This window comes from Pongo abelii, chromosome 15, assembly GCF_028885655.2.
Source record: "Pongo abelii isolate AG06213 chromosome 15, NHGRI_mPonAbe1-v2.0_pri, whole genome shotgun sequence".
NCBI classification, from domain to species: domain Eukaryota; kingdom Metazoa; phylum Chordata; class Mammalia; order Primates; family Hominidae; genus Pongo; species Pongo abelii.
In genome coordinates, this window is record NC_072000.2 from 77,501,010 (window position 1) to 77,514,963 (window position 13,954).

At 55.4% G+C, this 13,954-nt stretch overlaps 1 protein-coding gene and 1 non-coding gene across 14 annotated transcripts in view; one reads left to right on the forward strand and one right to left on the reverse strand.

Annotated features, from left to right (window-relative positions):
• Positions 1-13,954, forward strand: part of PAPLN (papilin, proteoglycan like sulfated glycoprotein) — a 39,842-nt gene that overhangs the window by 9,516 nt on the left and 16,372 nt on the right. For 11 of the 13 annotated variants that reach the window (XM_054530801.2, XM_054530795.2, XM_054530796.2 and 8 more), the window contains 13 exons: positions 235-295; positions 650-752; positions 4,133-4,263; positions 5,051-5,174; positions 5,637-5,717; positions 5,813-5,985; positions 6,168-6,291; positions 6,803-6,929; positions 7,910-8,117; positions 8,669-8,851; positions 9,031-9,172; positions 13,135-13,215; positions 13,428-13,704. In XM_054530801.2, coding sequence (XP_054386776.2) covers positions 235-295; positions 650-752; positions 4,133-4,263; positions 5,051-5,174; positions 5,637-5,717; positions 5,813-5,985; positions 6,168-6,291; positions 6,803-6,929; positions 7,910-8,117; positions 8,669-8,851; positions 9,031-9,172; positions 13,135-13,215; positions 13,428-13,704 — 1,815 coding nt within the window. The remainder of the gene's footprint in view (positions 1-234; positions 296-649; positions 753-4,132; positions 4,264-5,050; positions 5,175-5,636; positions 5,718-5,812; positions 5,986-6,167; positions 6,292-6,802; positions 6,930-7,909; positions 8,118-8,668; positions 8,852-9,030; positions 9,173-13,134; positions 13,216-13,427; positions 13,705-13,954) is intronic. The other 2 variants (XM_054530804.2, XM_054530803.2) reach the window with 2 other exon arrangements.
• LOC112128864 (U6 spliceosomal RNA) lies at positions 1,328-1,434 on the reverse strand. Its single transcript, XR_002911315.1, has one exon. It is a non-coding gene; the product is annotated as a U6 spliceosomal RNA (small nuclear RNA).

Below are 13,954 nucleotides of genomic sequence, written 5' to 3' on the forward strand. Positions count from 1 at the left end.
ACCTTAAATCCAAACTACAGGGTGGGTAGGGCTCTGAGTCCAGCTTCTCTGGAGTACCAACATGGGTCGCTCACGCCCACCTGGGGGATTTACGGGGTGGAGTCGGGGGACACCCTCTCACCTTGCTGCTCCCACTGGAGAGTCCCGCAGAAGTTGGGGCCTGCAGGGAGCCCCAGAACGGGGGCGGGGACGTTGGGTCTCGGTCCGGGTCTTCCCAGTACTCTGGTCCCGCAGGAGAGATGGAGGCTCCAGCTGCGTGGGCCCCGCCCGGAGCCACCGCTCTTGTCGCACGGAGGTAAAGCCCAAGGGGCGCAGGCGAGGGCACCAGTTCCCCCAGCCCCTCCTGGCCGATGTCCCCACTGGGATGCCCGCCCCTGGCCGGGGGCTGCTCGGTTGGCCCAGCCTGGGGTCCTCCTGCCAATCCACAGCAGGGCTGCATGGGGGCCCCTTCCTCACCCTGCTCCCGGGGACTGGCCTTGTCCTCCACAGCCTAGAGCACCATGGAGGGGCGCGCACAGGAGTCCGGGGGTCCGGGGGGCGGACTCCATCTCCGGTGGCTCAGACGGGGCAGGCAAGGGAGACTCCCGGGCTCCCTGGGCTCGGGCGGGGCGGGAGGTGGGCGGACCCCGACTTCCCCTCCGCCCCGCAGAGCTGCCCCGACGGCGCCCGGGACTTCCGGGCCGAGCAGTGCGCGGAGTTCGATGGAGCGGAGTTCCAGGGGCGGCGGTACCGGTGGCTGCCCTACTACGGCGGTGAGCGCGGCCGGGACTCGCTCTCTCTGGGCCTCTTGTATACCTACGTTGATGCCACAGTTCTTATTGCCGTATTATAGAGGCGTTGTCATATATATATATTAGAGACAGTCTCACTGTGTTGTCCAGGCTGGTCTTGAACTCCTGGGCTCAAGGGATCCGCCCGCAGCGACCTCCCAGAGTGCTGGGATTGCAGGCGTGAGCCATTGCACCTGGCCAATTTTTTTTTTTTTTTTTTTTTTTTGCGTGGGCGCGGTGGCTCGCCATGTACAGGAAATCTTCTAGACCACAGGACCCACCTTTGGGGAGGAGAGGGTCTGCAGAGGTCCCTCGAGGGAGAACAAGAGGTCTCTCTTTTTCTTTATCTCTTTTCTTTCTCTCTCTCGCTTGCTCTTTTTCTCTCTTCCTTTCCTTTCCTTTTTTTCTTTTCCTCTTTCTTTTCTTTTCTTTTTCCTTCCTTCCTTCCTTCCCGATCTTGCCCAGGCTTGAGTGCAGCAGTGTCATGTCAGCTGGGCAGCGTCTACCTCTCAAGCTCAATCAATCCTTCCACCTCAGCCTCCCAAATAATTTTTAAAGTAAATATGGAATGCTTCATTTCCATGCCATACCAGCTCAGGGGGCAGGGGCTGTGCTAATCTCTGTATTGTTCCAATTTTAGTATATGTGCTGCCAGAGCCAGCATTTGTCAAATAACCCCATCGATCAACCATAACGAATCAATCACCAGTACCCCCGCTCCCCCCAGCACATGTCCGTGGCAACACCATGGCAGCCATTTTGAGGTCTTTCCATCCTTTCTCCCCTTATGTATGTATATTTTCAAACGAAGCTATCGTGTGTCTATACCATTTTGAGCCCTGTTTTTACTCAGTCTGCTATGGGAAGCGTTCCTCCTGTGGCACAGAGACGGAGATGGGGAGCCCCAGGAGCAGTAGGAATGGTGCCCCCCGGTCATCCTGCAGGAGAGGCTGGAAGGGGCTTGGTACACCAAGACTTCATTTATCAAGGATCTGGGGGCCAGAGGAGATGGTCTGAGTACCTCTGAGGAGGGTATAAGTCATTACTTTTTAGAGAAATACAGTTCAGGGAAAAAAAACCCAGGTAAGCACAAACATGTATGTCATTAAGCATTTTAGATGAATCAGAAGATTCTTCAAGACAAGTCTTCTGAGTGTTCGTTTTCCCTGCTTGTGGCAAATGACCTCTGGAGACCCTGTGGCACTCTGGATTCCAGATCAATGAGCACTGATATCCTCTGTGTGTGTGTGTGTGTGTGTGTGTGTGTGTGTGTGTGTGTGTGTTGGGATCGTGGCTGTGGGTGTGGCCCAGTGGGAGTCTCATATCCTCTGTGTATGTGTGTGTGTGTGTGTTGTGGGGATTGTGGCTGTGGGTGTGGCCCAGTGGGAGTCTCATATCCTCTGTGTGTGTGTGTGTGTGTGTGTGTATATGTATGTGTGTTGTGCGGATCATGGCAGTGGGCGTGGCGCAGTGGGAGTCTCTTATCGTGTGTGTGTGTGTGTGTGTGTGTGTTGTGGGGATCGTGGCTGTGGGCATGGCCCAGTGGGAGTCTCATCCTCTGTGTGTGTGTGTGTGTGTTGTGGGGATCGTGGCTGTGGGTGTGGCCCAGTGGGAGTCTCATATTGTGTGTGTGTGTGTGTGTGTGTGTGTGTGTGTGTTGAGATTGTGGCTGTGGGCGTGGCCCAGTGAGACTCACTTTCAGTATACCCCCTGGATCCTGAAGTGGACACATGTCAAAAATAATTTGAGTATATTCACATGATAGAAAAATTGGAACACAGAGGAAAGTCTAAAAAGATAGTAGAGGGATACCTTCCATGGTGTGGAGATGATTATAATCCTGTTTGTACTTTCGGGTTGTTTTAAAATGTGTACATATTTAGGTAAATGTAAAAATTAAGGTTGGGTGCAGTGGCTCATGCCCGTAATCCCAGCACTTTGGGAGGCTGAGGCAGGAGGATCACTTGAGTCCAGGAATTTGAGACAAGCCTGGGCAATGTGGTGAAACCCCATCTCTACCAAAAATATGAAGATTAGCCAGGCATACAAAGATTAGCTAGGCATGGTTGCACACCCATGTAGTCCCAGCTATTCGAGAAGCTGAGGTGGGAGGATCACTTGAGCCCAGGAAGTTGAGGCTGCAGTGAGTCAAGATCACACCACTGCACTCCAGCCCGGATGACAGAGTGAGAACTTGTCTCCAAAAGAAAAAAAAATTAAAACCAGGCCAGGTACAGTGGCTCCTGCCTGTAATCCTAGTGCTTTGGAAGGCTGAGGCAGGAGGATCATTTGAGCCCAGGAGTTTGAAACCAGCCTGGGTATCGTAGTGAGACCCTGTCTCTACAAAAAATAAAAAAATTAGCTGGGTATGGTGGCATGTGCCTATAGTCCCAACTGTTCGAGGGACTGAGGCTGGAGGACCACTTGAGTCTCAGAGGTAGAGGCTGATGTGAGCTTTGATCATGCCTCTGCATTCCAGCCTGGGAGACAGAGTGAAATCCCATCTGAAAAACATTAAAACCAGAAAAAAGTTACCCTCATCCTGCCCCTTTCACAAGATCACTGTTAGCATTTCATTTTAGCCCCTTTCACATTATTCTCTCCATATATGCTTACATTGTAATTATTGCATAGTAATCACCATTTTGCATTCTGTGTTTTAAGCGTCTTCCCACACCATATAGTCTTCACAATCATCATTTGTAACTGCATAGTCAGCATGTGTAATATTCCATTGATAATTTATTTAAAGAGTAGCCTGTTACGGCCATGCACAGTGGCTCACACCTGTAATCCCAGCACTTTGGGAGGCTGAGGCAGGCAGATTACCTGAGGTCAGGATTTCCAGACCAGCCTGCCCAACATGGTGAAACCCTATCTCTACTAAAAGTACAAAACTTAGCTGGGTGTGGTGGCGCGTGCCTGTATCCCGGCTGCTGGGGGGCTGAGGCAGGAGAATCGCTTAAACTAGGGAGGCGGAGGTTGTAGTGAGCCGAGATCGTGCCACTGCACTCCAGCCTGGGCAACAAGAGCGAGACTCCACCTAAAAAAAAAAAAAAAAAAAAAAAAAAGTAGCCTGTTGTTGTAACCACCTCAGCTGTGGTAAATAATGCTGAGGTAGACTTCTTTAAGTGTTTCACTTTTTCCTGATTCTGGGATTTTTCTTCGACTTGATCCTTAGAGGTGCAACAGATTCATGGAGATGGTCCCTTCTCCTGGGGATGGGGCAAGGATCTGTGCTCCGTGGGGCCTGCTGCAGGGCTTTCTGACCCATGCCTTCCTGTTGCTAGGGTAGGCCTTGGGCCTTAGGGAGGGGCATCATCAACCTCAGGATCTCAGTCTTGCCTTCCTGCCCACCCCAGCCCCAAACAAGTGTGAACTGAACTGCATTCCCAAGGGGGAGAACTTCTACTACAAGCACAGGGAGGCTGTGGTTGATGGGACGCCCTGCGAGCCTGGCAAGAGGGACGTCTGTGTGGATGGCAGCTGCCGGGTGAGTGGTGCCCCAGCCCCTCCCTGCCTCCGGGCTGCCTGGGGGCTCAGTGCAGGTGTTTCCCTGTCCATCACCCACAGGCCCAGGTAGCTGCCATGAGCTTGGTGTCTTTTCAAGTTACCAGGACACCAAGCCCAGCTCCTAGGGTACCTTGCAGGCATCACAGATGCCCTATGGCCCCTCACCTTCATCCTTGGAGAACGCTAGCCCTACAATAAGAGAAACTCTCTGGGTGATAGAAATCCGGCTAAAACTGACTTCAGAAAAACAAACAACAGGGACAGCCGCAGGTGCATGAATGAGGTGCCACTCGGCTTTCCTCTCCGTGGGTCCAGCATCAGGATCCGGCCCATTCTTCCCAGGAGGTGTGGAGGTGGCTGCCAGCTGCTCCGAACTTCTGCTGTGGCAGCCCGGCCCCTCCCAGGGAAAAGGGGCCTCATTCCCAGGAGTTCTAGCCACCAGGGGTTGTCTCTGATTCGTCTTGGTTTGGGACTTACCCTGAACCACTCCAACCTCCCCAAACCCACATTTGGGGAGCTCCATTCAAACTCTGCGGGAGAGAGGTGGCCCCTCAAGGAAAACAGGGCATTATTACCAGAAGGGGAGATGGGAGCTGAGCAGACAGAGAAGTGGATTGTCAGGCCAGTCCCCTGGATCGTGGCTGAATCACTCCTGACCACCCTATCCTGCCTGGGCTGTGTGGGTGCTGGGGTTAGGATGCGATGGGTCCCGAGGCCTGATGTGGCCATGATGCCCTCTCCCCTGCCTCCTGCGTCTCTGCCCACAGGTTGTCGGCTGTGATCACGAGCTGGACTCGTCCAAGCAGGAGGACAAGTGTCTGCGGTGTGGGGGTGACGGCACGACCTGCTACCCTGTCACAGGCACCTTTGACGCTAATGACCTCAGCCGAGGTGGGGGTGGTTCCGACAAGGGGCTGTTGCCTGCCCCTTCCTTGCCTGCCCCTGCTCTGGCCTAGACTCCAGGCCAAGTGGCCCTCATGGCACTGGAAGACTCTGATCATATCAGGTCACGTCTGAGAGGCCCCCTGTGGCCTTTGGTTAGGACCCGTGCCCACTTGTGCAGTCCCATCTCTTGCTGCCACCACCTGGATGCCCTCCCCATCCCTTCCCACTACCAGTGTGCTCTGGGTGCCCTGAGCCTTCCCCCACCCTGGCTTTTGTACTGCGGCCTCTTCTGCCAGGGTTGCCTTTCCCAGCAGCTCGGCCCTGTCTGGCTGTTGTGTACCCTCCCTGTCCCCATTCTGTGCTGTGTGGCACTTGGAATCCTCGGGGGCCACTCCTTCCTGCTGTTTGAGTGGTGCCGGGAGAGGGATAGCCCAGCACCCCCAGCACCTGCGTCTCTGCCCCCACCAGGCTACAACCAGATCCTCATAGTTCCCGTGGGTGCCACCAGCATCCTCATCGAGGAGGCTGCTGCCAGCAGGAACTTCCTGGGTGAGAGCCTAGATAGGTCCTAGGCAGGTCTGGGGCTGCAGGGGGAGGTGCGGCACTGCCCCCTCCAGCTGACTGAGGCGGTCTCCTCTGCGCAGCTGTGAAGAATGTTCGTGGGGAATACTACCTCAATGGGCACTGGACCATCGAGGCGGCCCGGGCCCTGCCAGCAGCCAGCACCATCCTGCATTACGAGCGGGGTGCTGAAGGGGACCTGGCCCCTGAGCGGCTCCATGCCCGGGGCCCCACCTCGGAGCCCCTGGTCATCGAGGTAAGTGGGGGTGTGGGGAGAGAGGGCGAGGTGGGCAGCTCATGGTCCCCAAGAGGCTGCCAAGCTCTGTACATGAGGGGTTGAGTGGCTCTGGGCCTGAGGCTGGCAGGGAGCTGTGGGGCTGCGGAGGGTATGGGAGTGCCCTCCAGCAGCAGACCCCAACAAGGACTCTCCCGTGGCAGCTCATCAGCCAGGAGCCCAACCCCGGCGTGCACTACGAGTACCACCTGCCCCTGCGCCACCCCGGCCCCGGCTTCAGCTGGAGCCACGGCTCATGGAGTGACTGCAGCGTGGAGTGTGGCGGAGGTGCGGGCATGGATGGCCCAGGGGAGGGTGTGGGCCCTGTGTGCCAGATCCCACGGCCACAGGTGGGCAAGTCACAGCCCTCTCCTCAAGGCAGTCCCTACTGGGGAGATAGACAAGTAGGCAAGAAATCTCTGTGTTATGGGGGTCGCTTTGAGGAAAACCCAGGGATCTGGGGGACTCCATGAAGGACCCCAGCCTAAGCAAATAGAACCAGAGGGGGCTTCCCAGAGTCAGCGGCATCTCACAGGAGACAGACTCCCTCAGGAGCGGAGGATGGGCCTGGGGTCAGTGATCAGGTGCCAGAGTAGGGCTCTCTCACTCACAGCAAAAACCCTCAGAGCCTCAGCTTCCTCATCTGCCAATTGGAGATGTGGTGGCACCTGCCTTGGGGGGTCATCTAAGACTGAATGGGGATGACCTGCGGGGTGAGTGCAGGATGGCGCCTGGCCCAGGGAACGCGATTGGTGAATGTTGACTGGCGTCTGCCCGCCGTGGCTGGGCCTCTGCGCAGGTCACCAGTCCCGCCTGGTGTTCTGCACCATCGACCACGAAGCCTACCCGGACTACATGTGCCAGCACCAGCCACGGCCAGCTGACCGGCGCTCCTGCAACCTTCACCCTTGCCCAGAGACCAAGCGGTGAGACCTTGCCAGCCCCTCTGCCCATGATGAGGCCCAAGAACTTGGGTGGGTAGGGAACAGGGCCTCCAAGCTGCTTTAGGTGTAGAACAAAGAGGTGGGGGTCCAGGGCCCCCCAGGCTGTGGCTGGGGTGTGGGAGAGGTGGCAGCTATCCATGGGGGCGGCAGAGAATAGGCCTGAGTCCAGGGCTGGTCTCTCTGCTCTCCTGTGACCACGAAGTACTCAGAACACCCAGGCTTGGTGGCAGGAGGGTTGGAGAAGGTTCCAGAGGTCCCCGTCTGTCTGAGCCAGCAGAGGGTTTGGCTTGGCAGATGCCGAGGGGTGGGCCAAGGGTCAGGCCAAAGGGCCTGTTGGCATTGGCCATGCCTTTTTTCGTGCACAAAGGACCTCTTACCTGCACCGGCCTGGAGCGTGGCGCCTTGCTGGGGCCCAGCGAATGTGTGGGAACAGGTAACCTGCAGGTCACAGGCTCCCCGCAGGGCTGGTGCCACCCCGTCACCACTTGGCCTTGGTGGCAGCGGGCCTCCTGGGATGGTGGCGGGCTTGGCTTTGAATGGGGCCACAGGGCTGCTCTTTCCTCCGGGTCATTGCACCCGGGGCCTGGCAGAGCCACTCCACACATGGGTGAGCACAGCCTTTCCAGGAGCTGCCCCTGACTAAGGTCAGACCGAGAGGAATGGAGTCTGACTGGGACACAGGGACCTGGTGGGAAGGAGAAAGGGGGGGATAGGGTTGAGGACAGGAAAGCCAAGGGGGAGGCGCAGGGCCCCGAGTTGTGGGGAGCGCTCAGAGAGCCAGGCCCAGTGGTGGGGATGCTAAGGAGCACCTGGGTTGTAGGCTTTGTTCAGGCTGGAGGTTCAGAGGATGGGCTGGGGTGGGGGTCCTCAGACCACCTATGTGAGTGAGGGCTTGTGCCCCTCAGGGCTGGGTTTCCGCCCATGCTCCTGGGCCAGCCTTACCTGATTCCCCCTCCTGCCAGCTGGAAGGCAGGGCCATGGGCACCCTGCTCAGCCTCCTGCGGAGGAGGCTCCCAGTCCCGCTCCGTGTACTGCATCTCGTCTGACGGGGCCGGCGTCCAGGAGGCCGTGGAGGAGGCTGAGTGTGCCGGGCTGCCTGGGAAGCCCCCTGCCATTCAGGACTGTAACCTGCAGCGCTGTGCAGCCTGGAGCCTGGAGCCCTGGGGAAAGGTCAGGCCCCTGGCCCGGATGGGGCTGGTGCTGGACCTGGGCAGCAGCAGGGAAGGGCTGGGGTCTTGTCCTCTGCTGTGGAAACTGAGGTCCTGGGAGGTAAAGTAACCGGTCAGGTCATCTTGGAAGCTGTGGCCAAGGCTGGGACCAGAAGCAAGTATCTGGATGACTGGTCCAGGGCTCTTTTTCTCCAGGATCCCAGGGCAGGGCGGGAAAGGCCTGGGCAGGAAGAAGCTGTGGGTGTGTTGTTTGGGGGCAAGGGAGGGGCTGGCAGTGTCTAGGCTGCCAGTCATTGCTTCTAGCACCTACGTATATTCAAGCTGCAAATGGGTGGAAAATACAAATGGGTGACAACCTCAGTTTGTTGTCAGTAGCCATGGTTCAGGCTGTGTGACCTCAGGGGAGTGACTCAGCCTCATCTAGGCCTGGGAAGGACATGGGCAGTTGGGTACCATCTGCCTCCACGCCAGGCTGGTGGGCCGCTGGCTGTCCGAACTGGCGTGGCTCCTCGGGGCAAGGCCGAGCTTCTGCTGACAGCCTTGTCCTTGCAGTGTTCTGTCAGCTGCGGCGTTGGCATCCGGAAGCGGAGCGTTACTTGCCGGGGTGATAGGGGTTCTTTGCTCCATACTGCAGCGTGCTCCTTGGAAGACCGGCCACCTCTGACTGAGCCCTGTGTGCATGAGGACTGCCCCCTCCTCAGTGACCAGGCCTGGCATGTCGGCACCTGGGGTCTAGTGAGTGCTCTCCACCCCCACACCTGCTGTCTGACCCTGGTCTCTGGCAGGTGGCTGCACACGAGCGCCGTCCTTGGACCTGACACACGCCACTGGGCACCTTCCCCTGCCTCTCTCCATGTGGGTCCCCACCCCCAGCCTCACCCTCAGGGTCTCTCTCTCCCACCCGTGGGCCTCAGTGCTCCAAGAGCTGCAGCTCGGGCACTCGGAGGCGACAGGTCGTCTGTGCCATTGGGCCGCCCAGCCATTGCGGGAGCCTGCAGCACTCCAAGCCTGTAGATGTGGAGCCTTGTAACACGCAGCCCTGTCATCTCCCCCAGGGTAAGGACAGGAGGGCAGAGAGGAGCCTGGCTCGACCTCTCCCACTCACTACAAACCCAGCAAGCATGTCCTGCCTCGGGGCCTCTGTCTGCACTGTGTCATTCCTCTGGACCCCACTTCTGCCACATCTCCCCCTGCTGAACCCTTTGCCATCTCTAAGGCCCACCTGGTGTGCAGCCCACCAGGCAGCCCTGCTTTCCTCCACTCAGCAGTAGCATGCCCCCGCCCCTCCGGCCCCCATAGCGCGCTGTCATTTCTGTGGGACCCTTAGATTCGTTTCCTTGTGCTGCTGTGGCTGTATACGGCTTGTTAGACCTACCCACTATAAGCTTCTTGAGGACCGGGTCCCCAACTTCCATATTCCTCTTTATACCCCCATAGAACTTACCTGACACAGTTAGGTACTCAGTGTATGTTTGTTGAATGACTCAGTGACTGACTGTGTGCTGAGGGAGGGAGGCAGTCCAGGAAGGAGTGTCTCCACATGCCCCTTCTGCCTCTGTCTTCTTCCCTCCATCCCCATCCCCCTGGGAAAGGAGCCTCACAGGCATGAGGGCCTGCTGGAGAAAGGGCACTGAGGCCAGCGTTTGTGTGGTGTGAGGATGCCACATTGAGGAAGGGTGTGGGTTGTGGCTGAGCTGGGGATGGGGGTGGAGGGGTGGCCTCCCGCTACCGCAGGGAGGCATGTTTGGCCTTGACTCACTCGTGAAGGGGACTCTGTGAGCTGTAGGGACCTTGATATGAAGGAGGGCAGAATTTCTATGAGACATGTGACAGGTGGACAGATGTGGCTAAGAACTAGTGGCCTCAGAGTCAACAGCAGGCTTGGGTTCCGATCCACTCCGTTGCTGACCAGTTGTGTGGCCTTGGGCAAGTACCCCACCTCTCTGATTCTCAGTTTGCCCATCTGTACAGTGGGGTTAAAAAGAGTGACTTTCCAGACCGTGGTGGTCATGCGGCACAATGCCTGACCGCATGGGGTGGTTGCTAGCTAAGCAGAGGGTGGAAGGGGTGGTGGTGAGGCCTTGTGGAGGAGCTCGGCCACACTGACCATCCGGAGGGCCCCTGGTGCTTCAGCCGGGGCCTGGTCCTTGGGGCTCACCAGCAGGAGAGCCTTGGACTCCCGGGGTCCAGCTCTCCATGGACCAGTCTGTTCCCCAGGGCCTTGGTGGCTTCTAAAAGAGGTGATTTTAAGCCTGTCCCGGGGATAGCAGGACTCACATAGAAAGGAAGAAAAGGGCTAGGGGAGGATTAATCCCAGTCTGTAATCCCAGCAATTTGGGAGGCTGAGGTGGGAGGATCGCTTGAAACCAGGAGTTCGAGACCCGCCTGGCCAACATTGTGAAATCCCGTCTCCACTAAAAATGCAAAAAATTAGCTGGGCGTTGTGGTAGGTGCCTGTAATCCCAGCTACTCGGGAGGCTGAGGCAGAAGAATTGCTTGAACTTGGGAGGCCAAGGTTGCAGTGAGCTGAGATCATGCCATTGAACTCCAGCCTGAGCAACAAGAGTGAGACTCCATCTCAAAAAAAAAAAAAAAAAAAGAAATAGATTTTACCACATATCTGTTGGAGTCTTCCAACCCCAAATTATTGTTTTAAATATTCCTGGGGGCTGGATGCAACTGCTCACGCCTGTAATCCCAGCACTTTGGGAGGCCGAGGCAGGCAGATCACTTGAGCTCAGGAGTTCAGGACCAACATGGCAAAACCCCTTCTCTACTAAAAATACAAAAATTAGCTGGGTGTGGTGGCGTGTGCCTGTAATCCTAGCTACTCAGGAGGCTGAGGCTCAAGAATCACTTGAACCTGGGAGGTGGAGGTTGCAATGAGCTGAGATCGCACCCCTGTACTCCAGCCTGGGTGACAGAGCAAGATTCTATCTCAAAAATAAAAAGACTAAAAAATAAATAATAAATATTTCTAGGGATTGGCAAGATGTAGTCCATGTGGGAATGGAATATTAATTTACTTTATTACTATTTTGAGATAGGGTCTCTGTTGTCTAGGCTGCAGTGCAATGGTACAATTATAGCTCACTGCAGCCTCTACCTTCTGGGCTCAAGGGCTCCTCCCACATCAGCCTCCTGTGTAGCTGAGACCACAGGTGCAGGCCACCATGCCCAGCTAATTTTTTGATTTTTTGTTGAGATGGGCTCTTGTTATGTTGTCCAGGCCGGTCTTGATCTCCTGGGCTCAGGCAATCCTCTTGCCTTAGCCTCTCAAAGTGCTGGGATTACAGGTGTGAACCACTGTGCCTGGCCCACTTATTTTATTCTTTATAACTTTCTTCCATTATATAGTAATATGCTTATTTTGGAAAATTTAAACACGCAAATAGAAGGGAAGGGCACCCTGCCTCCCAAGCATTCAGAGCAGCTTTCACTATGGGCATGATTTCAGGGGAGGTCCTACAGATTTTCTCTTATGTAGCATTAAAAAAAAAAATTCTTATTGTCCTAATTTTATCTACTTATCCGTTTGCATTTTCCAACAATATTTTGTGATGAAAAATCTTTTTGAAAATTTTGGGGATGTTGTTTAAATAAATCCATATACCATAAAAACCACTCATTCTAATGGCACAATGATTTTTTGTAAATTTACAAGTTGAACAATGTGATAAAAACTTTAAACATGCCAAAAAGTTGAAAGAAATGCATAGTGAGTAGCCACATACACACTATCTCAATCCCACAACTAGTATTTGGCTATATTTGTGTTTTCATTATCTAGTCTCTTTTTTCCTCTTCTTCTTTTTGAGACCTAGTCTCGCTCTGTCGCCCAGGTTGGAGTGCAGTGGCACGATCTCGGCTCACTGCAACCTCTGCCTCCCGGGCTCAAGCGATTCTCCTGCCTCAGCCTCCTGAGTAGCTGGGATTATAGGTGCGTGCTACTGCGCCCAGCTAATTTTTGTATTTTCAGTAGAGATGGGGTTTCACCATGTTGGCCAGGCTGGTCTCGAACTCCTGAACTCAAGTGATCCGCCCGCCTCGGCCTCCCATATTGCTGGGATTGTGGCGGGGAGCCCATGCTTGGCTCATTATCTAGTCTCTTTCTATCCCTTTGTCTATTCATCCAATTTTTTAAAATATGGAATTTTTTTATGGAGGTGAAATTTACATAACATTCAGTTAACCCTTTTAAAGTGTACGGGTTGGTGGTATTTAGTGCATTATTTCAATCTCTTTGATTATAGACATCCTAGTGGGTGGGAAGCAGGACCTCATTGTGGTTTTGATTTGCATTTCCCTGCTGACTAATGATGTTGAGTATCTTTTTACGTGTTTGTTGGCCATTTGCATATCATCTTTGGAGAAATGCATAAGTTCTTTACCCACTTTTTAATTGGATTGTTTGCCTTTCATCAATCCAATTTTTTAAAAAAGTATGTTCCGTTTTTTGTTTTATGTGGCTGGGATCATAACCCATGCACGTTTTATATCTGGTACTTTTTGCTGAACATGTAAGATTAGCATTTTTCATGCTAGGTGCAGTGGCTCACACCTATAATCCCAGCATTTTGGGAGGCTGAGTCAGGAGGATCACTTGAGCCCAGGAGTTTGAGACAAGCCTGGGCAATATAGACAGACCCTATCTCTTAAAAAAAAAAAAAAAGTAGTCCCAGCTACTCAGGGGGCTGAAGTGGGAGGATCACTTGAACCCAGGAAGTTGAGGCTTTAGTGAGAGTGAGCCATGATCACTCTACTGCATCTCAGCCTGGGCGACAGAGACCCTGTCTCAAAAAAGATGAGCATTTTCTGTGTCACTGGAGACTTTTGAAGAGTGGCTGGGCATTTTTTGAAATCCCAGGTCGTGCTCCTTTTCCCTTGGGCTGTCTCAGGTTCCCAGGCCCTTCCTGGGCGGTGGGGTAGAAGCCAGTGCTGGGCAGGGCTGGCCACAGCTCAGGCCCATCCTCTCTTCCTCCCTCTCCATCCCACATGGACCTCCCGGCTCCCTGCAGAGGTCCCCAGCATGCAAGATGTGCACACCCCCGCCAGCAACCCCTGGATGCCGTTGGGCCCTCAGGAGTCCCCTGCCTCAGGTGAGATCTTGGTCCCATCCCCCACTCAGAGCCCTGTAGTCTTTGTGTCTAAGTGGATGGTACATGGGGGTGTGGAGGTCACAGTTGGGTGCAGCCATGGCAGAGGGGAGAATGGTCCGGGGGACGGAGGAAGGTGGGTCCGACGTGGACAGGGGTGGAGGGGAGGAGCCAGGTGGACGCACTGTGCGTCTTTTGCTTCCTCTTCTTTCTAGACTCCAGAGGCCAGTGGTGGGCAGCCCAGGAACACCCCTCAGCCAGGGGTGACCACAGGGGAGAACAAGGTGACTCCAGGGGCGACGAAGGCACCCACCTGTCAGCCCTGGGCACCGCTCCCTCTCTGCAGCAGCCCCCATACCAGCAACCCCTGCGGTCAGGCTCAGGGCCCCATGACTGCAGACACAGTCCTCACGGGTGCTGCCCCGATGGCCACACGGCATCTCTCGGGCCTCAGTGGCAAGGCTGCCCTGGGGCCCCCTGTCAGCAGAGCAGGTGGGTGCTGGAGACAGGTCTTCCTCCTCCCCCGTCAAAGAGGGAAGGTGGGGCCCCGTGGGTGGGCCAACATCTCTGATCAGAAGAGGGCTGGGGTGGGTGTGCAGAGCTCAGGAATAGGACACCCAAGCTTTCCTCCCTGGGCTGCCCTGAGCATGAGATCTTGGGGACTTGGCTTCCTGTGGCTGAGCTTCTTGATGTGCCAAGTGGGGACACAAACCCTCACCTTGCTGCAGAGTGTCAGCCTGTG